Source organism: Trichechus manatus, unplaced genomic scaffold (genome assembly GCF_000243295.1).
Source record: "Trichechus manatus latirostris isolate Lorelei unplaced genomic scaffold, TriManLat1.0 scaffold00029, whole genome shotgun sequence".
In the NCBI taxonomy this organism is placed as follows: Eukaryota; Metazoa; Chordata; class Mammalia; order Sirenia; family Trichechidae; genus Trichechus; species Trichechus manatus.
In genome coordinates, this window is record NW_004443965.1 from 18984758 (window position 1) to 19012651 (window position 27894).

A 27894-nucleotide genomic window follows, 5' to 3' on the forward strand; every position below is an offset into this window, starting at 1 on the left:
TCTCTCTTTTCAGTGCTGTTAGAGTTTATGTATTTTTGGATCCCTGTTGTTGGGTGCGTAAATATTTATTACAGTTATGTCCTCCTGGTGTACTGACCCTTTAATCATTATATAGTTCCCTTCTTATCCTCTGTGGTGGATTTTAAAGTCTATTTTGTCAGATTAATATTGCCACTCTTCTTTTTTGAGTGTTGTTTGCTTCATATTTTTTCCATCCTCTGAGATTTAGCCTATTTGTGTCTTTAAGTCTAAGGTGCGTCTCTTGTAGGCAGCATATAGACGGATCATGCTTTTTTATCCAATCTGCCACTCTCTCTCTATTGGTGCATTAAGTCCGTTGATAGCTATGAGTTTAGTGCTGTCATCTTGATGTCTCTTTTTGTGTGTTGTTCACAGTTTCTTTGTTCCCCTTCATTTTCTGTGCTGAGTCATTTTTCTTTATGCATTTTTTCCATCTTTTTCATTGTTGTAGATTTTGTGTTTGCTGGGTCTTTATATTTTTCTACTTTTTTATTTAGATCTGTAGGATTGTTAGGTTCCTTTGTGGTTATCTTAATACTTACCCCTATTTTTCTAAGTTTATACCAGTATTTTATTTCTTTATATTGCCTTGAGTTCCCCTCCATATGAAAAATGTCTGCATTTTAAAGTCCCTCTTTTTTGTTTTAATGTTGTACTTTTTTACATATTGATATCTCTGTTTCCCTATTTTCAATGTTTTAGCTTTTATGTATTTTTGCCTTCCCTATCTGAGTCAATATCTGGTTGGTCTGTCCAGTGTTCTAGTCTTGCATTGTTAGCTGATGTTACTGATTATCTAACCATAGGACTCCCTTTAGTATTTCTTGTAATTCTGGTTTGGTTTTTGCAAATTCCCTAGACTTCTGTTTATCTGGAAATGCCCTGATTTCACCATCATATTTGAGAGACAGTTTTGCTGGATATATAACTTTTGGCTGGCAGTTTTTTTCCGTCAAGGCTTTATATATATCATCCCATTGCATTCTTGCCTACATGGTTTCTGCTGAGTAGTCCAAGCTCATTCTTATTGACTCTCCTGTGTAGATGACTTTTCTTTTATCCCTAGCTGCTCTTAAAATTCTCTCTTTATCTCTGGTTTTGGTAAGTTTGATTATAATATGTCTTGGTGACTTTCTTTTGGGATCTACCTTACGTGGGGTTCGATGAGCATCTTGGATAGATAACTTCTCATCTTTCATGATATCAGGGAAGTTTTCTGTCAACAAATCTTCAACAATTTTCTCTGTATTTTCTGTTATCCCGCCTGTTCTGGTACTCCAATCACTCGCAGGTTATTTCTCTTGATAGAGTCCCACATAACTCTTAGAGTTTCTTCATTCTTTTTAATTCTTTTATCTGATTTTTCCTCAAGTTGGTGTCAAGTGCTTTACCTTCAATGTCACTAACTCTAACTTCTACTGCCTCAATTCTGCTCCTATGACTTTCTACTGAGTTGTCTAATTCTGAAATTTTATTGTTAATCGTCTGGATTTCTGATTGCTGTCTATGAATTCTTGCAGCCTATTAAATTCGTCATTATGTTCTTGAATTACTTTTTTTAAGTTCAGCTACTACTTTGTCTGTGTGTTCCTTAGCAGCTTTTGCATTTTGGAGAATTTCCTTTCTAATTTCTAGAAGGGTTCTGTATATTAATCTTTTGTATTCTGCCACTGGTAATTCCAAGAAATTCTCTTCCTCCAGAGAATTTATTGATTCTTTACTCTGGGAGCTTGCCGAAGCCATCATGGACTGCCTCTTTATGTGATTTGATATTGACTGTTGTTTCCAAGCCATCAATAAGTTATTATAATTCTATTTTATATTTGTTTAGTGAGTCCTAGCTTCTTGTTTTGTTTTGATATGCCCCAAAAGGTTGCTCGTGTGCGCTAGTTTGCTTATTTGCACCTTTGAAGCTCTAATGTCCTGTCAGCAGGTAGTTAGTTCTGTAACTAAGTATGTGCACAGAGGAGTCCGTTAAACTTTCCTATATGGGCTCAGCTCAGGTGTCCAGGCGGTCAGTCGCCAAGTGTGTGGTGCAGGCTCTCACCTACAGTCTTAGAGAGGCATGGGTGATTGGTCTAGACACAAGTATCTGGCTGCAGTAGGGGGTCATGCGCTGAGCCAGGCAGGAGCCTGATGGCTGCCCTTGAGAGTCTGAAAGGGAAGTGTGTCCCTACTCCCTAGGGTGAGTAGGTAGGTGAGTTCTGCAGCTGGACTATGAGCACCCTACTGTGTTGGCTGTAAAGACTCGAGGTCACCACTTATTCTTGGACTCCTGTAGCAGGTGACTAGGTGGTGTAGGTAGCGCCACCAGTCCTCAAGCACCTGGTGCGGATCGGTAAAGGTGCCTGCTTAAGGGGCAGGGCTGTGTTGAGGTCACAAATCTGCCATTTTACAGCTGAAACAGTTGAAGTTAGACGTCAGATGTTTACCCTGTTATACTGTAGTAGTGAGGGCTAACGCTGTTGAGATGGGTCCCCACAAGTCTATACAGGGGTGTAAGGCACTCAAAGTCTGCAGACCCCTTATGCCTGTGCCTGGCAAAGGAGCTGGGCCGACCCTGAGTCCCTGGCTTAGGGGAGCCAGTAGCTTATTTGTTCCCTCTCCAAGGCCAGGAGAATGGGTCAGGGCACCTTTTGGGATCTACTTCCGGCCCAGGGGTGTCAGACTTCGGAAGGCTGGGATTGGTGCAAAGCGGGAAAGAAGGAGGTAAAAGGGAGAGAGGTTTTTCCCAAACAGGCTTTTTTTTTTTTTTTTTAAATCCCTGCGAAAGGCCGCACATGTGTACTTATCTATAGCCACTTGGGAGCTGCTTTTCACTGGTTTGGAGTGTCCAAGCAGAATCTCTGCTGCCAGATTTCTCTGGATGCGGAAACTGCCTCCCATGTGCGCATGCAGCTGTTTGCCTGCTTCACTGTGTACCTCGGAGTCAGTCGGGGCTGAAGACCTGGAGCAGAGTCCAGTCTGGCACTTCTCGCTTCTTGAGAACGGTCTTCCTCCCCCACCGCCACTCAGTCTGATTCCTCAACTTTGCCCTTTTCAGGGCTCCTAGATATTCATATACAATCAAATCACTTGTTTTTCCTGGTCTTTTGTGGTAAGAGGGATATAGAAACCCGTCTGACTACTCCACCATCTTGGCCCTGCCTCCAGGTAGCTGTCTTGAAAATTTCTTGGCATAGATGAGTAAGCACTTTCAGTGCTGCATTCATTTGTTGAAACATCTCAATTGATAGTCCATCAAGTCCTGGAGCCTTGCTTTTCCCAATTCCTTCAGTGCAGCTTGGACTTCTTCCTTCAGTATTATTGGTTCTTGATCATATGCTATCTCCTGAAATGGTCAACCAATTATTCCTGGTACAGTAACTCTTCCATCTTCTTTTGAGGCTTCCTGAATCATTCAGTATTTTGCCCATAGAATTTTTCAATAATGCAACTTGAGGCTTGAATTTTTTCTTAGGTTCTTTCAGCTTAACAAATGCCAAGTGTGTTCTTCCCTTTTAGTTTTTTAACTCCAGTTCCTTGCACAAGTCATTATAACACTTTACTTTGTCTACTTGAGTTTCCCTTTGAAAACTTCTGTTCAGCTCTTACATGTCATCATTTCTACCATTCACTTTTGCTACTCGATGTTCAAGAACAAGTTTCAGAGTCTCTTCTGACATCCATTTTGGTCTTTTCTTTCTTTCCTGTCTTTTTAATGGCCTCTTGCTTTCTTCATGTATGATGTCCTTGATGTCATTCCACAACTCATCTGGTCTTCGGTCATTAGTGTTCAATGCATTAAATCTATTCCTGAAACGGTCTCTAAATTCAGGTGGGATATACTGAAGGTCGTCCTTTGGCTCTCCTGGACTTGTTCTAATTTTCTTCAGCTTTAATTTGAAATTGCATATGAGCAACTGATTGTTTGTTCTGCAGTCAGCCCCTGGCCTTGTTCTGACTGATAATACTGAGCTTTTCCTTTGTCTCTTTCCATAGATGTAGTTGATTTGATTCCTGTATATTCCATCTGGAGAGGCCCATGTGTATAGTTTATGTTGCTGAAAAAATGTATTTGCAGTGAAGAAGTTGTTGGTCTTGCAAAATTCTATCAGTGATCTCTGCCATTGTTTCTATCACCAAGGCCACATTTTTCAACAACTGATCATTCTTTGTTTCTAACTTTTGCATTCCAATACAAAATAATTATCAATGAATCCTGATTCTATGTTTGGTCAACTTCAGACTGTAGAAGTTGGTAAAAATATTCAATTTCTTCATCTTTGGCCTTAGTGGTTGGTGGGTAAATTTGAATAACAATCGTATTAACTGGTTGTCCTGATAGGCGTATGGATATTATCCTATTACTGACAGCACTGTACTTCAGGACAGATCTTGAAATGTTCTTTTTGACAATGAATGCAATGCCTTTCCTCTTCAAGCTGTCACTCCCAGCAGAGTAGACCATATGATTGTCTGATTCAAAATGGCCAATACCAGTCCATTTCAGCTCACTAAAGCCTAGGATATCAACGTTTATGCATTCCATTTCATTTTTGGCCATTTCCAATTTTCCTACATTCATACTTCGAATATTTCACATTCCTATCATTAATGGATGTTTGTACCTGTTTCTTCTCATTTTCATTTGTGCCATATCACCAAATGAAGGTCCCAAAAGCTTGACTTCATCCACGTCATTAAGGTCAACTCTACTTTGAGAAGGCAGCTCTTCTCTAGTTGTATTTTGAATGCCTTCCAACCTAAGGGCTAATCTTCTGGCACTGTATCAGACAATATTCTGATGCCATTCATAAGGCTTTCACTGGCTAATGTTTTTCAGAAGTAGACCACCAGTTCATTCTTCCTACTCTGTCTTAGTCTGGAAACTCAGCTGAAACCTGTACACCATGGGTGACCCTGCTTGTATCTGAATAACTGGCATAGCCTCCAGCATCACAGCAACATGCAAGCCACCACAATCACAAACTGACAAATACATGGGGCATTAGCCATTAGAGAAATGCAAATCAAAATTACAATGAGTTACCATCTTACCCCAACATTATGGGCACAAAGCAAAAAAACAGAAAATAATAAATGTTGGAGAGGTTGAGGGGAGACTGGAATTCTTATGCACTGCTGGTGGGAATGTAAAATGGTACAATCACTATGGAAAATGATATGGTGCCTCCTTAAAAATCTAGAAAGAGAAATACCATACGATCCAGCAATCCAACTCCTAGGAATACATCCTAGAGAAATAAGAGCTGAAGAGACACATGCACACCCATGTTCACTGAAGCATTATTTACAATAGCAAAAAGATGGAAACAACCTAAATGCCCAACAAGAGATGAATGGATAAACAAATTGTGGAACATGCACATAATGCAATACTACACAACAATAAAGAACAATGATGAATCCTCAAAACATCTCCCAACATGGATGAATCTGGAGGGCATTATGCTGAGTGAATTAAGTCAATCACAAAAGAGCAAATATTGTATGAGACCACTATTATTCAAAAGCCAAGAAAAGATTTACACACAAAAACAGTATTTGATGGTTATGAAGGAAAGGGTTGGGGAGGGGACATAACTAGATAGTAGACAAGTGTTAACTTTGGTGAAGGGTAAGATAATATACAATATAGGATAAGTGAGCACAACTTGACCAAGGCAAATTCATGGAAGCTTCCTAGACATATCCAAATACCTTGGGGACAAAGTTACTAGGGCTGAGGGCTGGGGACTATGTTCTCGGTGAACATCTCGGTCAACTGGCATAACATAGTTCATAAAGAAAATGTTCTACATCCTACTTGGGTGAGTAGTGCCTGGGGTCTTAAAAGCTTGCGAGTGGCCATCTAAGGTACATCTATTGGTCTCAGCACGTCTGGAGCAAAGGCAGAAGAATAAAATCAAAGATACAAGGAAAATACTAGTCCAAAGGACTAATGGACCACATGAATCACAGCCTCCACCAGCCTGAGGCCAAAAGAACTAGATGGTGCCTGGCTACCATCACTGACTGCTCTGACAGAGATCACAACAGAGGGTCCTGGAGAGAGCGAGAGAAAAATGTAGAACAAAATTCAAATTCACAAAAAAAGACCAGACTTACTGGTCTGTCAGAAACTGGAAGAACCCCAGAGACACCTCCGGACACCCTGTTAACTCAGAACTGAAGCCCGTCCCAAAGTCTACCTTTCAACCAAAGATTAGACAGGCCTATAAAAGAAATAACACATGTGAGGAACATGCTTCTTAGGTCAATCAAATATACGAGACCAAGTGGGCAACACCTGCCCAAAAGCAAAGATGAGAAGGCAGGAAGGGACAGGAAAACTGCATGAATGGACACAGGGAACCAGGGGTGGAAAATGCAAGAGTGCTGACACATTGTGTGAATTGCAACCGATGTCACAAAACAATCTGTGTATAAATTTTTGAATGAGAAACTACTGTGTGCTATAAACTTTCACCTAAAGCACAACTGAAAAAAAAAAAAGATACTGCAAAGAATAAAAGACAAGTTACATAATCCGGGGGAAAAAAATGTGAAAAACAATAACCAACAAAGTATTGGTATTTAGAGTATATAAAGAACTTCAAATATCAATACAACAGAAAAACAGACAAGAAAGAAAAGACATTTCACAGAAAACACAAATTGCCTCTAGAATGAAAAAACGTTAAGTTTCGGTAAAGATATGAAATCACAAGAACGCTCAATCACTGCTGGTGGTACTGTCATCTGAAAGTAGCTTAGCATTATTTTGTAAAGTTGAACATGCACATATCCTATGACCTTGCCACTCCACTTCTAGTAATATACTCCTGCCCGTGTGTGCCAAGATATGTACAAGAATGTTCATAGCAGCACTGTTTGTAACAGAGAAACAACTAGATATAACTCAAATGTCTCTCAAGCGTATAGTGAATTATAAATTGTGGCACATTAATATTTTAGAATACTATACAAAAATGAAAATAAACTACAGATACGCTGCAACATGGTAATACTGAGTATAAGCAAGAATTCCCAGAAGAATGCCTACCTACAGTGTGATCTCATTTACAGGAAGTCCGGAAACACATAAAACTAAACACTCATTTTACACTTATGTATGTTCAATTATACAGTTAGTTTAATAGGTAATAAATTCAGGTAATAGTTTCAGCATCGTTTTAGCATAGTTCTGGTAAACAAAATTACTTTTGAGTTCCAACCAATCTATTTTACGGTTTTCCTTACATATACAAAAGTATCTATAAAACATGTTTGTATAGTTTAAAGGATTTAAAGAAAAGAAAATATCAATATATCTACTACTGAGCTTAAGAAATACAACATTACTACTACTTTAGAAGCCCCCTCCAGTCTCTCTTGAATTATATACTCCTCTTTTCCCCTAGGCTTAACTGTGATATTAAATTATTCCTTTACCTTGTATTTAATAGTTTTTATATATGTATATTTTATTTTATATACATATATTTTATAAAATTTTAATAGTTTTATTACATATATACACATATACAGATTATTTTAAATATAAATCTATAGACAGAAAGCAGATCAGTGGTTGACTAGGGCTGAGACTGGAAGCAGGGCAAAAAAACATGAGGAAATTTTCTGGGGTAACAGAAATTACTGTATTGTGGTGCTGGCTGTACAACTCACAAACTGAACCATATTTCACATATATATATACACACACATACATATGTATGTATATGTGTGTGTATGTATATATATATATATACATATATGTATCGTTGTTATCAAGTCTGTTCTGGCTCATAGCACCCCACTGTACAACAGAATTAAACACTGCCTGGCCCTGCACCATCCTCACAATTGTTGCTTTGTTTGAGCCCATTGCTGCAGCCACTGTGTCAATCCACCTCGTGGAGGGTCTTCCTCTTTTTCGCTGACTATACTTTACCAAGCATTAGGTCCGTCTCTGGGGATTGGTCCCTCCTAATAACATGTGCAAAGTACATGAGATGAAGTCTCAGCATCCTCACTTCTAAGGATCATGCTGGCTGTACTTATTCCGGGACAGATTTGCTCATTCTTCTAGCAGTCCATGGTATATTCAATATTCTTCACCAACACTGTAATTCAAATGCATCAATTCTTCTCTGGTCTTCCTTGTTCACTGTCCAGCCTTCTTGTACATATGAAGCAACTGAAAATATCATGGCTTAGGTCAGGTGCACCTTAGTCCTCAAAGTGATATCTTTGCTCTTTAACACTATAAAGTGGTCTTTTGCTTCACATTTGCCCAATGTGATATATATATGTCTTCTCACAAGTTCTCTCTTCTGGGAAGTCTCCTATGATTAACCAAGCATAATTTTGTTTATATTCCTCCATTGTGGTAACTATCAAATCAGGCTAAACTGGTTGGCCTGTTTTCAAATAGTTTAAAGTTCCTAGAGGACTGGAATATGTTGCATCCATTCTGTATCACTCTCCTCCACCACTAATCCCAATACCCTAGAACAGTGCTTGAAATTTTATTGCTCATTAAGTATCTGTTTAATGAATGAATGAGTGGGAGTTCTCCAGGTAAGGAAAAGATCAGCCACTCTACTGAGAAAGTGTGAAATTGCAAGATATCCTGAGGGAGAAGCAAGCACAGTATACTGAAAGGCAGTAGAGAGCTCGGATGTTAAGAGCGCCGGCTCTGAAGCCTCACTGTCCAAGTCCAATCGCAGCTCCACAGCTTAGAAGCAGTGTGAAAAAAAAACCAAACCTGTTGCCATCAAGCCAATTCTGACTCAAAGTGACCCTATGGGACAGAGCAGAACTGCCCCATGTGGTTTCCGAGGCTGTAATCTTTATGGAAGGAGACTGCCACATCTGTCGCCCATGGAGCAGCTGGCGGGTTCAAACGGCCAAAGTTTCAGTTAGCAGCCAAGCGCTTAATCGCTGCATCACCAGAGCTCCTAGCAGCAGTGTAATCAAGGGCAAGCTAGTTAACCTTTTGTGCCTCAGTTTCCTTATCTGTAAAATGGAGATAACAGATTATCTTCCTCAAAGAGTTATTGTAAGAAATAAATAATATAAATAAAGCATTTAAAATAGTGCCTAACCAATAAGCATGTAGGTATTCTACATCATTAGTCACCAGGGAAATGCAAATTAGAACTATAAAGAGATGCTACTATATAGCTACCAGAACGGCTAAAATGTAGAGTAACGGGAATTCTCATACACTGGTGTTGGAAGTGAATAGTTTCTAAAAAAAAAATTATATACCTATTGTATGATCCAAAATTTCATTCCTAGGTATATATCAAAAAGAAATAACAAAGCATAGCCAAAAAAAGACTTGTACAAGAATGCTGACAGCAGCTTTATTTATGATAGTCCCAAACTAGGAAAAGCCCAAAGTTAATTAGGTGAAAAAATCCGTATATCGTGGTACATACTATGGAGTACTACTCAGCAAAAAAAAAAAAAAAAAAGAAACTACTGATACACACAAAACATAAATCAATCTTTTATGTTGAGCACAATAGGTCAGGCACAAAAGACTGCATGCTACATGATTCCATTTGAATGACGGTCAAGAACAAGAAAAATCAGTTTATGGCGACAGACAACAGAATAGTGGCTGCCTTGTGAAAGTAAAAGGAGCCCTGGTGGCACAGTGGTTAGGAGCTTGACTGGGAACCAAAAGGTCAGCCGTTCAAATCCACCAGCCACTCTTTGGAAACCCTATTGGGAAGTTCTACCCTGTCTTATAGGGTTGCTGTGAGTTGGAATTGATTTGATGGCAATGGGTTTGGTTTTCTCTTTTGGTGTGAAAGTGAAGGTATTACCTGGGAAAGGATAAAAGAGAACTTTCTAGGGTGTTAAAAATGCTGAATATTTAGATCTGGTATGCAACAAGACTGATAAAATTTATTTGGCTGTACATTTTATTTTTGTTTACCCAAAAACCCAAAACCCATTGCCATCCAGTCAATTCTGCTCATAGCAACACTATAGGACATAGCAGAACTGTCCCACAGGGTTTCCAAGGCTGTAATCTTTATGGCAACAGACTGCCACATCTCTCTCCCACAGAGTGGCTGGTGCGCTCGAACTGCCAATCTTTTGGTTAGCAAGCAAGCACTTAACCACTGTGCCACCAGGGCTCCTTTATTTATTTATTTATATTGCACTTTAGGAGAAAGATTACAAATTAGCTTCTCATTAAACAATTAATACACATACTGTTTTGTGACACTGGTTGCCAACCCCGCGATCTGTCCACACTCTTTCCTTCTCGACCTCAGGGTCCCCAATTCCATTCGTCCAGCTTTCCTGTCCCCTCCTGCCTTCTCGTCCTTGGCTCTGGGCTGGTGTGCCCATTTAATCTCACGTAAATGGCTGAACTACATGCGTTATTGTCTTATAGGCCTGACTAATCTTTGGCTAAAGGGTGAACCTCAGGAGTGACTTCAGTACTGAGTTAAAAGGGTGTCCAGGGGCCATACTCTCGGGGTTTCTCCAGTCTCTATCAGACCAGTAAGTCTGGTTGTTTTTTCTGAGTTTCAATTTTGTTCAGCATTTTTCTCCAGGAGCCTCTATTTTGATCTCTGTCAGAGCAGTTGTTGGTGGTAACCGGGCACCATGTACTTGTGCTGGACTCAGTCTGGTAGAAGCTGTGGTAGTTGTGGTCCATGAGTCCTCTGGGCTAATCTTTCCTGTGTCTTTGGTTTTCTTCATTCTCCCTTACTCCAGATGGGGTGGGACCACTAGACGTATAGTAGCTGGTCTTTTTTTTTTTGCTTGTTTGTTTATTCTGTGTAAATTATACCCAATAATTTTTAGCATAATTTTTTTTTCAATTAAAAAGCTATGCCAGTTTTTTTTTTTTTTTAAGTCTGTTGTTGCTGTTAGGTGTCATCGAGTCAGTTCCAACTCACAGCGACCCTATGTACAACAGAATGAAACACTGCCCGGTCCTGCGCCATCCTCCTAAGAGTTGTTACGCTTGAGTCCACTGTTGCAGCCACTGTGTCAATCCATCTCATTGAGGGCCTTCCTTTTTTTCACTGACCCTCTATTTTAGCAAGCACGATGTTCTTCTCCAGGGACTGGTCCCTTCTGATAACATGTCCAAAGTATGTGAGACGAAGTCTCGCCATCCTTGCTTCCAAGGAGCACTCTGGGTATACTTCTTCCAAGACAGACTTATTTGTTCTTCTGGCAATCCACGGTATTTTCAATACTCTTCGCCAACACTGTAATTCAGCAGCATCAATTCTTCTTTGATCTTCCTTATTCATTGTCCAGTTTAGCATGCATATGAGACGTCTGAAAACACCATGGCTTGGGTCAGGTGCACCTTAGCCCTCAGAGTGGTATCTTTACTTTTTAACACTTTGAAAAGGTCTTTTGCAGCAGATTTGCCCAGTGCAATGCATCGTTTGATTTCTTGACTGCTGCTTCCATGGATGTTGACTGTGGCTTTGAGTAAAATGAAATCCTTGACAACTTCAATCTTTTCTCTGTTTATCATGATGTTGCTTACTGGTCCAGATGTGAGAATTTTTGGCATGTAATAAGTATGCAATAAAAGTTACCTACTATTCAAGACGGCTAATTTCTTAGAGCGGAGAGGAAATAATAATGATCAAGAGTGGCTGAGGCAAAAACACTGTCGTTTGCTGAAGGAGAAGAAAACATGTTGAATTTAGAATTCCCTGCAAAGTTCACAGATTACTATCTAGTTTGTACCTTATCTGCCGGATACTGCTTTTAAAGAGGTTTAAGGGTCTTGTTTATTTTTTCTTTAAAAAAAAAAAAAATTATTTAACCAGGATGAGCAAGAAAATGCTTTTAAATATTTGTTATGGATTGAATTGTGTCCCCCTAAAATGTCTGTCAACTTGGCTAGGCCATGATTACCAGTATTGAGTGACTGACCACTATTTTGTCATCTGATGTGATTGTCCTCGGTGTTGTAAATCCTACCGCTATGATGTTAATGAGGCAAGACTCAATCTACAAGATTAGGTTGTATCTTGAGTCAATTTCTTCTGAGATATAAAAGAAAGAAGCAAGCAGAGAGACAGGGGACCTCATACCACCAAAAAAGTAGCGCCAGGAGCAGAGCATGTCCTCTGGACCCGGGGTCCCTGCACTGAGAAGCTCCTAAACCAGGGGAAGATTGATGACAGGGACCTTCCTCCAGAGTCAACAGACGAAGCCTTCCCCTGGAGCTGGTCCCTAAATTCAAACTTCTAGCCTACTAGACAGTAAGAGAATAAATTTCTTGATTGTTAGAGCCACCCACTTATTGTATTTCTGTTACAGCAGCACTAGATAACTAACACAGAATTTGGTACCAGAAGAGTGGTGTGCTGCTCTAACAGACACCTAAAATGTAGAAGCAGTTTTGAAACTGTGAATGGATAGCGGTTGGAAGAGTTTTAAAGTGCCTAATAGTAAAAGCCTAGACTGCCTTGAAGAGACTGTTGGTGGAATTATGAACAGCAAAGACAATCCTGATGAGGACTCAGAAGGAAATGAGGAGAGCTGTTACACCAGAGACAGCGCAGACAGCAAGATGCAGCAGCAGAACCAGGAGATCAGCGCAAGGTGGCACTGGAACCAACCCACAGAGTGAGGGAGCTGAGTGTCTTTGCACAGAAGGTTTCCTGGCAGAGGGAGGTGCCCCTGGGCACTTATTGATGGAGCTAGGCTTGCTGACCCATGGAGCAAGAGAGTTGAGTGCCATCTGACCTAAGTTTACTGGCAGAGTGGGGTGCCTCCAGGCACGTACTGGTGGAGCTAAAGAGTTTTGGAATGCTTGCACCAGTAGGGCAGATGCAGGAGGCGAGGCCTGAGGGGCAAGAGGTCAAGTAACCAGGAACAGAAGCTGAAGAGACAAGGAACACAGGAAGCAGAGCTGCCTCAAACTTAAAGGGTAGGGTCACGACCTCTAGGGTCTCAAAGGGTGGAGCCTTGACCTTCTAGGTTTCAAAGAGTCCTATCTTCACCAACTCGGTTCTGGAGTGTGGGGCTGCTGTTCACAAGTGCCAACGGGATGGGGCCAGATCTGCTGCCCAAAGCGGAGTAAGTGGGGCTACCATACCCAAGGGGCAGAAGAACGGAGTCTGCTGGGGCTAAGGTCGTGGAGTCGCCACTCGAGGGAGCAGAGTTGCCGTCCCAGTGGGACCTCCACCCAGAATCTGGAGGGTGTGGCCAACACCCAGAGTCTGGAGAGCAGGGCCATTGCCTAAATGGTCTCAGAGAACACAGAATTATTTTCAAGCCTTGAGAGCTAATGTAATGTGTGCTGCTGACGTGCTTGGTGCCTGTTATCCCTTCTTTCCCTCCAATTTCTCCCACTTGTAATGGAAATGTCTAGCCTGTGCCTGTTCCACCATTGTACTTTGGAAGCAGATAACTTGTATTCTAGTTTTCACAGATGAAGAGGAACTTTTGGATTTTGGACTTGGAATTGAAATAAGACTTTTGTTTTGATATGACAGGGTAAATATGTTTTACATGTGGCAAAGACATGAATTTTAGGGGGTAAAAGGGTGGAATGTTATGGATTGAATTGTGTCCCCCCAAAATGTGTGTCAACTTGGCTAGGCCATGATTCCCAGTATGGTGTGACTGTCCACCATTCTGTCATCTGATGTGATTTTCCTATGTGCTATAAATCCTCTATGATGTTAATGGGCAAGATTAGAGGCAGTTATGTTAATGAAGCAGGACTCAATCTACAAGATTAGGTTGTATCTTTAATCAATCTCTTTTGAGATATGAAAGAGAGAAGCAAGCAGAGACACAGGGGAACCTCCTACCACCAAGAAAGCAGTGCCAGGAGCAAAGCGTATCCTTTGAACCTGGGGTCCCTGCGCTGAGAAGCTCCTAGACCAGGGGAAGATTGATGACAAGGACCTTCCTCCAGAGTCGACAGAGAGAGAAAGCCTTCCCCTGGAGATGGCACCCTGAATTTGGACTTCTAGTCTCCTAGACTGTGAGAGAATATATTTCTGATTGTTAAAGCCATCCACTGCAGTATTTCTGTTATAGCAGCACTGGATAACTAAGACAGTATTATTCAGGTTTTTCTATGAGTTTCTGATTTTTAAATTATATGTGAACTTTCTCTTCTAGGCCCTTTATTTGAGTACTAGGGAAAAAAAGTTCCTATTTAATATGTTTTCCATTTCTTAATAGGATTCTGAATTTAACTGTGTGGTTATCAGTAAGGTGCACTCATGGTGGGAGTAAAAAAACATGGACTATTCAACTTATGTCTATGATACTGTACTCAAAACTTGAAGCTCATGTTAATGCTATTAATCACAAATTTAATTTTGTAACTGTGGAAGGTATGATGGCTTTTGAATACTATTTCAGGATGTTTTCAGTGGGTCAGGTAAAAGAAGGTAAGAGAACAATCAAGTGTGGAGGGGATGTATGTATAAGCGTGGGTGTATCTACACCACTCCTATACTAGGAAATTAAAGATTGGAGTTAGTAGTACTCACCTTACTGACTTGATTCTCAAGGTATTTCATGAAACAATCAGAACTTGCTATACATTTTCTACATTTCTGACAACGAAGACTAGTTATTTCTTCTTGATTATGATTTTTAGTTATCAATTCTTCAATTCTTTTCATCTGTGGGAACATTAATAAATTTTTAGAACATTAAATTGTGTCAGATAAGCTTGATTTTCTAAATCCTTAGCACAGCATTAGCTACACGTGGAGGAGAAAAAAAGAGAACTATCATTTATTGAGGTACCTACTCAGTACCAGGTCTTAGACTACAGGCTCTTTATAACTATGTGTGGGGTTGAAAATTCCATTTAACTGTAACGATGATGCATTATGTCAGCGACTACCCACTTATTTTCTTTTTGCAGAACACTTTATGCTTTCTGTTTGTCGCTCAAGAATAGTAGTAAAGGGCAACTGCTGAAGAGTCAAATAAGTTCTGCAGTAGCTTTAAAAGGAGCCCTAGTGGTGCAAACAGTTAAGTGTTGTGGTGAAAGGAGTCCCTTTATGTGGACTTTTGCCTTGGCTCTTTGAAAAAACAGCTTGAGATATTCCCCTTCACACTGAGGAGTTACCTTTGCCCTAGTATCCTACCCCAGAGGGTCTATTACTTTTATCCAGGTTGATTGCCATTTCCTGGGTAAACTTTAAACAGCTTGTGGTTTGATACTTTTTGTCTGGTCCTGGGCTGCAGCCTGCCCTGTGATTAGTATACACCTTACCAGGTTTGGTCAACATACTATATAAATGAAGTAACTACAGACTATGCAAATGAAGTATCTGTGGCTTACTGAGAGGGCACTAGTCAGTTCATAGCCCTGGTGTGAGGGCCATGCCTTGAAACTGATGAAGAGGCATTTGTATATATATGCAGCCAACCCCACAGAAGTTTTTCAAACTGGAAGCAGGAAGAAGCAGAAAGGAGAAAAAAAGAGAGAAGCAGCAGAGAGGGAGAAGGCAAGGAACCTCCTAAAACAGCTGTAAAATAGGTGAAGGGCTATAACACTGAAGATAGCAACAGCCCCAAAGGGGCCCTGCAGCAGAGCCGGCAGTGACAGGCCTGGAAGGGGCACTGCACAGAAGGCCTGTCCTCAGGGGGCCAAAGGCAGGCCTGTTCTGAGGGGGCTGAGAAGTCTGTCCTCAAGATATCATGAGGAACCTGTCTTCAGGGCCAAGTGGAGGCCTGCACAGCTAAGAGGAGCTGAGAGAGTTGTCCTGCACTGAAAAAGGGAGACTTTGCCTACACGCTTCCTGATCCTGATTCCAAGTTGTAGCCTGCTGATCCTGATCCCAAGTTGTACTCTCTTCCTTAATAAACAACTTAACTGTTAAGTATGGTCTGGGAGTTCTGTGTGGCCATAACAATGGATTATCAAACCCAGAAGGGAAGTAGAGAGTGCCATGGGAGGGACAGTTGGTGTCAGAGTTAGTAAAAAGGTTAGAGAGTGGAGGTATGCCTGACCTCCACCTCATGGGGAATAGCTTTGGGTTGATGGTAAGTCTCATCATTCCCCTTTGTGAATTTAGACAGGTTCTGATGCTATATTACTACCCCCACCATTTTACAAGTGCTTAGCTGCTAACCTCATGGCTGTTCAAACCCATCCAGTGGCTCCACTGGAGAAAGACCTAGTGATCTGCTTCTAAGAGTATAGCCAAGAAAATTCTATAGGGCAGTTTTACTCTATTACGTGGGGTCAGTATGAGTTGAAAACTACTTGACAGTACCTAACAAAAACAACAGTGGCTTTATGAGTCATGACAAAGAACTGTAAATATTCCTGTAGAAAAGGATGTTTTGAATAGCTATAGCATTAAAATTTAAATGTAACAGAATTCACTAAGTTGTAGTTAATTCTGTGTAAACTAAAAGTGCTTACTTTAAATTGACAGTAAAAATCCTTTATCCTGAATACCAACAATTTCTCCTTTATATTGTACTCGGAGGAATAATTAACTAGACTCTACTACCTAACTTGTGGCATATGTAGTCAAACAATAAGACTCAGAGAACAGCTCCACCAATTTCTTAGTCTATTTTTAAACCTGAAATTGTATGTCAATACTTTGATTTAGACCAACTTGGGATAATAATTTCACACTAATATGCAAGGATTCCAAAACAGGCATAGTGTATTTAATAACTGAGTCCTGGCGAAGCAATAGTTAAGCACTTGGATACTAACCTGGTGATCTGCTCCTGTAAGAACCAAGAAAACCCTATGGAGCAGTTCTACCCTGTCACATGGGGTCATTATGAGTCGCAAATCAACTCGTCACCTACCACTTGCTGGAAGGCAGCAGCCAAGTTCCTCTTGTAGCCAGTCTAGCTCTGACCTCCTAGCAGGTAAGCACTAGTTCTGTCTACATTACTCATCTCCAGAACACATCTTAGCCCAGCTGACCACTCTATTTAAATCATATCCTCAATGATCATCAAGAGTCTCTTAATTTGCACATGTCCTGCCCTTCTCATAATCAACATACCTTTCTTCATTGCTGAGGCCCTCCCTTTACTTAACATCTTCAACACTCCTCTCACCTCTTTATACCCTTCTTGGCTTCTTTTATCCTCAGTCTCCCATTTAACCAGTGCTTCTTAGCTAGGAATGGAGGTTAGGGGGTGGGGTCATATCAGAATAAACTCTGGGAAAACTCCGTAATCTGGGCCTATGCACCCCAGCGATTCTTCTATGCTCTTTTGGGATGCAAGTGTGTAGTTAGAAAATGCCCTGCAGGTGTTTCCGATAAATCTTTATTGAAAACTATACTTTTTGTATGACAACTCTTCTCTATCGATAATTTTAAATTCTATGCACCTAGTCCCAACCTCTTTCCTAAGCTCTACACCAATATTTTCAACTGCCAGGTGTCAAATGCACATCTCTACATGAATTTCTTTCAGGAACCCACAGCCTCCGTACTGGCTGTCACTCTGTCAAGACCTGTGTCATCCTATATGTTAACTACTAGCCATATGTGGTTATTGAGCATTCGAGCGTGTCCAATTGAGATGTGCAAACCAATAACCAAACCCATTGCTGTCAAGTTCATTCCGACTCACACCAACCCTACAGGACAGACTAGAACTGCCCCATAGGGTTTCCAAGGAGCAGCTGGTGGATTCGAACTACCAACTTTTTGGTTAGCAGCTGAACTCTTAACCACTCTGCCACCAGGGCAGTGAATATAAGGCACACATTGGATTTTGAAGACTTAGTACCAAAAAAAAAAGTAAAATATCTTGATTTTTATAATGATATGTTGAAATACTATTTTTAATACACTGAGTTAAATAAGGAGCCCTACTGAACAGCACCTGTTTGGACCTCCTCATCCCAGGTCTTTGGATAATTAACCAAAAACCAAAAAACCAAACCCACTGCCGTCAAGTCGATTCCGACCCATAGCGACCCTATAGGACAGAGTAGGACTGCCCCACAGGGTCTCCAAAGAGCAGCTGGTGGACTCAAACTTCCAACCTTTTGGATAGCAGCCAAGCTCTTAACCAGTATGCCACCAGGGATCCTTTGCATGATTAGCTGCGTTCTTATCATTCAAATTTCAGCTCAATGTCACCTTCTCAGAGGTAGGTATGAGGAGCATTTGGACCATTTATTTAAATGTAGGTCACTGGGCCATACTCGTTGTTCTTGTTGTTGTTAGGTGCCTTAAGAGTCGATTCCAACTCATAGCCCCTAGAGATCCTAATTAACTGTTTCTAGGGTAGAACCCTAGAATCTGCATACTTAAAAAGCATACTAGGTGATTCTGTTACATGTGATATGAAGGCCACACTTAGAGAGACACAGAATTACAGGATACAATCTAAGCTCCTTACTAAGTGAAAAAAGTTCTTTAGGCAGCATGAGCAATCCTTCTGATGAAACTGTTCTGTATCTTGATTATGGTGGTGGTCACATGAATCTACATATGATAAAAGTGCACAGAACTAAATACATACACATCCATGTAACTGGTGGAATCTGAATAAAGTGAATGCACAGTATCAATGACAGTATCAATGTCAATTTCCTGGTTGTGATATTGTACTTTAGTTATGTAAACCTGTTGCCTTCAAGTGGATTCCAACTCAAAGTGACTCTATAGGACAGAGTAGAACTGTCCCACAGGGTTTCCAAGGAGCGGCTGGTGGATTTGAACTGCTGATCTTTTGGTTAGCAGCTTGAGTTCTTAACCACTGAGCCGCCAGGGCTCCACTATAGTTACGTAAGATATTAATACTGGGGGAAAATGATTGATGGGTATACAGGAGCCCTCTGTATTATTACAACTGCATGTGAATCTACAGTTAACTCAAAACAAAAAGTTAAAACAACAAAAAATGCTTTACAATCTCAACATTTTAAAAACTCAAAATAAAAAAAAAGATTTTTATCAAGCAACTGTCTTAACATACCTCTATAATTCTGTATATACTTTTTCCTATATTTTTGGCTGCACACTTTTTGAATGTCTCTTCATATGACAATTTTGTAATATAATTCTCTATAAAGAGAATAACAAGATAATCCATTTTTTCCTCTTAAAAAAGAGGTGAGTTATGCATATCTTCCAAATATTGACAAGTTTCATTATAAAATATCAAAAAGTCACCTTTATTAATATCACCATCAAGCTCAGCAAAAAAAGTTTAATTACTGGGCAGCAATCAAGCTGATGATGGTAGAATTTTTCCAAAATTCTTATGTTTGCTTAAAGCTCAAATTGTATCATTTGCAACAAATACTGTCAAATGTCCACATCTGGATAACCATAGTTTGTCGATCATTTTTTCTATTAAAATTGACATGCTAGGGAATCATACTAGGGGTTTTTTTCAAAAAAGATATCACCCTTCAGTATTCTGCCAAGGGACTTTATTTGTTCATATTTTTTTCCCACAAAACATTAAAAAGATATATAAGGGTAAGTATTTAATAAAATCAATAGTATTTACTGCTTTAATAAACAATTTTTTAACTGCATGAGTGTTGCAGTGAAGAATAAGAATGCTACTACAGTCTGTCACCATTGCCTTCATTTATTAACGGACCAGAAGTTTTACCCACTATTGTTTATGTATCATCAATACAAATTTCAACACAGTGAAAAAGGCATTTAATATCTTAGTATTACAAAAAAAAAATTTTTTTTTTTTACTTCACTGATTGCCTGAAAGCGTATGGGAGATACCAGGGGTCTTTGGACCACATTTTGGGAACAACTACTCTGTGCAAAACAGCTGTCCCCAAAATGTTGCCTATGAAATCTTATTTCCCACCAAAATTCTTTAAAAGATTTGAGAAGGACAGATGAGTTCGTATGGAGGAACATATTTATTACATATTAAGGTGAAAATTTCCATGAAGTCAAATACTGGAATTGTAAACTCCATAAAGGAGTTTCATTTTTTGACCTACAAGCACTATGATGTGCATCCATTAGACTATGTACATCCATTAGACCAAGACATAATTAATCATCTCAAGGGTGTATACTGAAGTGTGTGGTACATTATGTCTCTATGAAATGAGAAGCAATATTCCATTGCAGATATAAAGAAATGGCATGCTCTTAATGTAATAGCAGTGTTATGTGAGACACAGTAACCTCAGAAGTAACCCATGATTGCTTTACAGAAGTGGACTTTGGAACCAGTGACTGCTCACATGAACAGAGAAGCATATGTGATAATACTGTTGGAAATGAGCTGTACAGGTATTGATTTTTTTTGTAGAATTAATAACATGTCAGCTCCCTCTGCTGATGCTAAATCAATTAAAGTAGACCTCCTTGATGTAAGTGTGTTGTGAACACAAAAGAAATGTAAGAAAAGGTACCCAAATCCAAGCAGGCCACAGAAAAGCAGCATTAACAATAATCAACCAATGATCTGTGAAATACTGGGAAAATGTAAATGAATTTTCAAAGCAGTGGTCACTACATTTGTTTCTGATCTATGTAAGAACAAATCAAGACCCAAAAATTAATTCTATGTTAAGCAGAAAATAAAATAGGGTCTTACTGATATTACTAAGTTTCTGTGGCATTTATGTACCTTAGTTCAATAAATATTTCTAAAACATTTATTATTAAGTGAAAGCTGGCTTGTAATCTATGATCTCACATTAGCTTTTAATCTTTGTCAAGAGTATCTGATTCTTCATCTGTATAAACAGGAGACTGAACCAGGTGATTTCAAACTTGTCAACTCTATGATTCTAGGCTTGGTAGTTGCAGTGACTGAAATGGCAACTGAAGTCTCTTAATTTATTAACTTTAAAGTGGCTTTAATCATGAATTACAGAGAAAAAGACCTTAATCTTCTGGGTTTAAACATGACAGAGTCAACTTCAACAACTTTAACTGTTTAAATGGTGCTACATACCCTTTGAAGAGGGTCAGCGAAAAAGATGGATTGACACAGTGGCTGCAACAGGCTCAAGCATAGCAGTGATTGTGAGGATCGGGCAGTGTTTTGTTCTTTTGTACATGGGGTCGCTATGAGTCGGAACCGACTTGATGGCACCTACCAACTACAACATACACACTTTGGCGTTCACCTCCAGAAACATTTTTCTTGGACAGTGTCCAACTTTTGTTCATAAAAAATACTCAATAGCTCACACTACTGTATCCCCATCTAGCCACCTCTCAATCTCCTTACCTCTACTTCTATTTTACCTCCTCTGGGCCTGCTGAGCTGTTAGGTATGACCCAATGAATGCATAACCAAACTTAAGGAGAAAAATATGAATTTGATGCTGTAGTAGTTATCAGGTATTCCTACCTGGTCCCAAAGGTTCTTAAACCATAAACTTCAATCGAAGTTGCAAATCATCTCTTTATTCTTGAAATTACCTCCTCCTCACTTTTCTTTATCTCAGAAACATACCCTAGGCACTCACTGCAACCTTTCAAGCCAAGAATTGTGGAAAAAAAAAAAAATCACTGAAGAAATGCAGGCATATTGTAAGCTCTGAATCCTGATTAGTTCTGCCCACTTGAACTATCACTCCTTGGTAAAAGAAGGCATGAATCTTAAAGATGAATGAATGCAACAGTGAGTGGACCCATATAATCACTCATTTCCCACACACTACTTTCTTAAGAACAAAATATAGGAAAAAGTAGAAATTACATACAAAATTAAGAGTTGTGAGGAAAGCTGAAATCTACTTTTCAGAACAGTACATTCATATGTGATGCTTAGAAATTACCATATGAGAAGCCCACAAGTATTTGTTTCAAGGAATAGGTTTAATCATTAGGACATGTCCACACATATTTTTAATAAAGTCTCAAAGTTCCTGCTCCAATAATATCTGCAACTGAACCAAGAATGTACAGTAGAGAGAAGATACACTAAAGAAGAAAATAAAATCAGGTAGTTTTTTTTTTTTTTTAATTGTAAGTTGTATTTTGAGGCTACAAATATTCATTCATTAAGTAAGTATTTGTTAAGCACCTACTATTTTGTCAGGGAACAAAGAATAAGAAAAACATGTGCATTGAAAGCATACGAGAGGGTGAGAGGAGTAGGGGTAGGGTTGGAGAGAAGAGAAGATTGTGTCATAGTTTTCAAAGGAAGACACCCAAGTAAAGACTTGATCCTGAGGTCGAATGGAGCACTCTTTCCCCAACTACCACTCAGGCTTATTTCTTTAACAGAAGGGGAAGTAAGGGCTAAGACATGTTTACTTTATGTGAAATATATTAACATAAGACATATTTATGTGAAATATATTAATATGATATGAAACATGACTTTAACCACAAGTAGATAATAAGTATTCGTATAAGTTGCCATGCATTCACTGGATGGATATATTCTTTTTGATGGGTCAAAGTATCAATAATTAAGAGAGCAGCAGAGATAAGCATGCTTACCTGGCTTCGGAATCTTTTCTCTTTAGGGAAAAAGGAGTAGTTACACAGAGAGGCTTTTTGTTGGATACAGAGGCAGCTATACTAGCTTACCTCTAAAGATTTTTGGTTCCCAAAAAATTAATGGGCACAAAAAAAGAGATGTGTATCACCTAAAAGATAAAGTACTGGCTGGAAAGCTAAGAGTCTTGGGTTTGTTTTTCTCACTTACCCTGCTACCTTTAAACAAAAAAAAAAAAAAAAGGATTTCAAACTTCTAGTACTTTTATTGTTTGCTCAGTCTTTCCTGAATGACCTTTGAGTGGTTCATCTGTACCACTGGAACAACAACATTAGTAGCTGACATACACCACTGTATATAACTGCCACAAAAATATCACCAAATCTCATTTTTATTAGAGATTTTCTAAAAAATTACACAAATGCACTGTACAGGAGTATATCAGTGCCTCCCTTTATGAAACAACGAACAACCGTTTTCACTTTCTTAAAATAATGATTAAATGCTTGAAAAGTGTTTGGAGCTATTTAGAGAAAATGACACTAATGATAATTGCTAGTTAAAAAAAAAAAAAAAAAAAAGTCAGACGATAACAACAAAATACCCAGAAACTGGTTGTCACCAAATCATAGGAAGTTAGTGGACCTGGACTTCATTTTTTTTTTTTAAAAAAGGAAGCTGACAAAAGAAATTGAATTTTAATACTTTGGATGTCTCCATCAGACGTCCTGCAGGCAACTCAAACTCAGTATGTTGAAAGACAAACTCATGTTCCTCACAAATTTGTTTTTCCTCTTCCCCTTCTCCTCTCTACCAATAATAACATCATTTGCCGAGTCTCACAGGCCAGAAATTAAGGTGTCATCTCTAATTCCTCCTTTTCCCTCACCCCTCACAAAGTTTTCTTGAGTCTATCTCTGAAATGTCACTTCTATCTGCTCCCTCCTATCCCCATCTGCCACATTTCAATGACTAGCCATAGAAATTCATTGTCCTGACATTGCAACAGCCTCCTCCTATCTGGACACCCCTACTCCAATCCATCCTTATTATTAGCCTTACTAACCAAAAAAAACAAACCCAGTGCCATCGAGTCGATTCCAACTCACAACCTTACTAAAGTTATAGGTAATAAGTCAACCAATTTAGTCCCATTTCAACAACCTTTAATTGCTCCTTACGGCCTAAATAAAAAATCCTAACTATTTAACATGACATTCAAGAGCTAAGCCATCTCATCTCACATTAATCTTTTTATGCATGCTACGATGATGTTCCAATGGGCCAACTACTCAAATTCTCTGGCCAGGCTTTATACTACTCTATTTCTTTGTGCATACTGTTCTCCTAGTTTAGAATATTCTTCATTGTTACTCTTCTCCCCAACTCTTCCCCTATCCCACCCTAAGTTCTGCTGCTTTTAGCCTATCAAAGTCTTCCCCTGCCAAAAAAAAAAAATATATATATATATCAATATGGTACCTCCCCTATAGTATCTCCCTTGAGTTCTCTATTTCAGAATTAATCACACTTTCTTATAAGTTGGTAGTTCTCAAATTTCTTGTCAACATGGCCCACTAATATATGACAAAATTTGGCCCATCTACCTCTCTAGTTCCCATTTTCCAAGGGAAAATAAATTAAGTGAAACTAATAAAGTGTTATCAAACAAATTTTAGTTGGCTTTTATAACACCTACTTTAGTGAAAGGGGTCTAGAAGTTTCCTGATAGAACATTTATGCATTTGGAAAATTATAAGCCAGAAATATTTATGCAAATAAATATCATTAAACATTACAGGATTAGACCAACTGTAAACTAATTCAATAATTTACAAGCACAAATAGCAGCAATTAAAAATCATAATCAGCTCAAGACAACAGTGGTGATGACCTGATAAAACATCCTTCTGAAAACTGTGGAATTCCCTGCTATCTACAACTGCACATATACAGTTAGAATTCTGCCCTATTGCCAAGCAGGCACTGCAACTAGACGTCTTAGTAGAATACTAAACTGCAGTCCTCAAGAAACTCTAGTAACATGAAAATTTTGGTTTATGAATTAAAAAAATTAGTAAGCTTTAACTCATTTAACTCTTAGATCTATGTAAAATGAAAGTCTACAGAACCACAGGTCCTTGGCCTGTACAAACCAACAAAAGGACCTGCTTTTTTTTTTTAATCAGTTTGGGCTCCATAAAGAGAACAGGCTAAAAGCCACTCTTTAGGAATCACTTCTTGAAGCTCCACGAATGTTACCTATGCTTCTGTTTTAGTACTCATGTCATTATGCTATTAGGTATTGTACTAAAGTTTACACGTATTCCTTCCTCTAAATTGAAATCTCCCAGGGAGAGGACATGGTAGTGTCTTAAGTCTTTGCAGTCCTTCAAAATATCACACAGCATCTTGTAAATGACTGTATGTGTTGTTGAACTGAATTAGGGGCAACTAAAGCTACAGTTGTCTCACTTTGGGCAGTGAAAGGAAATTCTAACACATCAAGTATAAACCATATTCCTCATAGCTAACATTTTGGATTGCTTGCTTCTTTTTATTTCATTTAAATTCACCTATGAGCTAAACATATGCCTAAGTATATTACACTCAATTACTTTGGGAAAATGTTCAAACTGGAGACCAAATTATGATTTACATTCTCACATATAGTTGTGGCTGAATCCAAATGTTTGTCCCAGTGTATAATGTTTCCAGGAGATTCTGCCCCTTCCTAGTAAGCTCTTACTTACTCATAGTTACATAAGTTAGAAAAGAAAAACAGGATAAGCTATAACTTTTAAAATACACTACTGAATTTACTTTTAAATAAAATTATCTGAGTGTAAAACAGGAATGTAGTTACGGAAACTACCAATTAACTCACCTCTACCAGATAAACTCCATTAGAATGGAAAAACACATAGTGCAGTAATTCAGCCAAAAGATAAGGCTAAAACCAGGGTAATAGTCTTGGAGGTGGTAAGTGGTCAAATTCTGGATATATATTGAAAACAGAGTGAAGAGGATCTCCTGACAGGTTGGATGTGGGGTCTTAGAGAAACAGCAGTCAAAGATGGCTCCAAGTTTTTTGGCCTGAGCAAACAGAAATATGTCATTGCCATCAACTGAGATGGGAAAGATTTTAGGTAAAACGGGCACAGATCAGTAAAACTACTAAGTGCACAGCTGGCTACATGAATCTGGAGGTACAAAGAGATGTCTGGACAGGAGATTTGAATGTAGCATGGTTCTTTGAAAGAAAGACCACAGCCTTCAGTATGGATTACACTTCAACATAAAGAATAAAAAAAAATCCTCACAACTGGACCAATAAGCAACATCATGATAAATGGAGAAAAGATTAAGGTTATCAAGGATTTCATTTTACTTGTATCCACAATCAACACCCATGGAAGCAGCAGTTGGGAAATCAAAAGATGCACTGCACTAGTAAATCGGCTGCAAAAGACCTCTTTCAAGCGTTGAAAAGCAAAGATGTCACCTTGAGGACTAACGTGCACGCGACCCAAGCCATGGTGTTTTCAATCGCTTCACATGCATTCAAAAGCTGGACAAAGAACATGGAAGACTGAAGCAGAATTGATGCATCTGAATTGTGGTGTAGGCGAAGAATACTGAATACACCATCGACTGCCAAAAGAATGAACTGATCTGTCTTGGAAGACGTACAACCAGAATGCTCCTTAGAAGCAAGGATGGCGAGATTACATCTCACATACTTTGGACATGTTATTAGGAGGGATCAGTCCCTGGAGAGGGACATCATGCTTGGTAAAGTAGAGGGTCAGCAAAAAAAGGAAGACGCTCAATGAGATGGACTGACACAATGGCTGCAACGATGGGCTCAAGCATAGCAACAACTGTGAGGATGGCGCAGGACTGGGCAGTGTTTCGCTCTGCTGTGCATCAGGTCACTATGAGTCGGAACCGACTCAAAGGCACCTAAGAACAACAACAATGGTTGTCTGAACATGGTTCTTTGAAGCCATGAAAATGGATGAGATCTTCAAGATTGTGAACATGGATAGAGAAGAAAACCAAAGACTGAGCCCTGGGCTCACTGAAATATTCTGGTGACTTAATTTCCTGTTAGTTGTGTCCACTAATGCTCACAGACGGTAAATCATTTGCTCATGAGTTCTGTAATTTTGGAATGTGAACTCATCTTTACCATGAAAATACTATGGGACCTTGTTTGAGGATCTGTCCCTCCAGAGAGAACAGTTTCACATTTGTATCTGTCAGGTGTCCCTGCGGCATCACCAGCCCAGGGACATTTGATACAAGTTTCTCAGTTTGAGTCTCAGAGAGTCTTGGTTCAACTATCTGTATATCTGTATATCCAAGGCCTGCCCTGGAAATATAAATTCCAAGCCCCAAATCTGAAGTGAAGAATTCTCAGGTGATTTAGAAGAAGTTAGGATCTGAAAAGTGATAAAGAGAAATTATCAAATCAAGCACTTATCCTACATTTGCTATACAAACTATTTCAGAATAACCAAAAGTTACTAAGGGAAAATTCTTCATTATAGAAGCACTGCAGCTGATAAGTATAAGATGATTAACAGAATCATCATTTTTCAACCCCTAATGAAATGATGGATCTAGATAAAAATCAACGGATGCTAAAATCATTACATAAAAAGATGGCGGAGCACTTTACAATGGATGAATTAGACTGTTACCAACTAAACTCAAAGATCTATCTTAACATCACTGAAAATGGGACAACCAAACATCATGTACCTCCTATTATTCAACTGGGATTTAATAGGAAGTACTCAGCACCACCTATGAAGTAGTCCTTAAAAAAAAAAAAATCAACTTGAACTGAATCAAGCATCTTAGCCTAAGAACCAATTTACTGACTATATGGGGAATAGAGGAACCTGTTAATTGACACCATGTGGGTACAATTAACCAAATCCCAAATATAGGAAATCCTACAGGAAAAATTATTTGGTTTCTTTAGTATAGTTTTTAAAAAGGAGAAGAGAAACTGTTATAGAGGATTTAAAAGACATATCAATTGAATGCAATGTGCAGACCTTGTTTGAACGTCAATCCAAACAAGTCAACTGTAAAAAGGCATTTTTGAGACAACTGGAGGAAATCAGACACGAACTGGATATTGGATGATATTAAAAAATTGTTAAGTTTGCTGAATGTGACATACAATATTGTGGTTATGCTTTTTTTTTTCAAAAGTTGTTACGTTAATACTGGGGAAGCCAGCACAATTTGTACAAGGAAAGGTCATGGAAGGTCTACAGATACATCCAAACTCCCTGAGGGACTGAATTGCTGGGCAGAGGTCTGTGGGGACCATGGTCTCAGGGAACATCTAGCTCAACTGGCATAACATAGTTTATAAAGAAAATGTTCTACATTCTACCTTGGTGAGTAGCGTCTGGGGTCTTAAAAGCCTGTGAGCAG

The 27894-nt window shown here is 39.1% G+C and overlaps 1 protein-coding gene across 4 annotated transcripts in view; it reads right to left on the minus strand.

Annotated features, from left to right (window-relative positions):
* RNF180 (ring finger protein 180) overlaps positions 1-27894 on the minus strand; it is a 337572-nt gene that overhangs the window by 288825 nt on the left and 20853 nt on the right. For 2 of the 4 annotated variants that reach the window (XM_004374551.2, XM_023729609.1), the window contains exon 2: positions 14529-14663. In XM_004374551.2, the coding sequence (XP_004374608.1) occupies positions 14529-14663 (135 nt within the window). Of the gene's footprint in view, positions 1-14528; positions 15396-27894 lie in introns of those variants that run through there. The other 2 variants (XM_023729608.1, XM_023729610.1) reach the window with 2 other exon arrangements.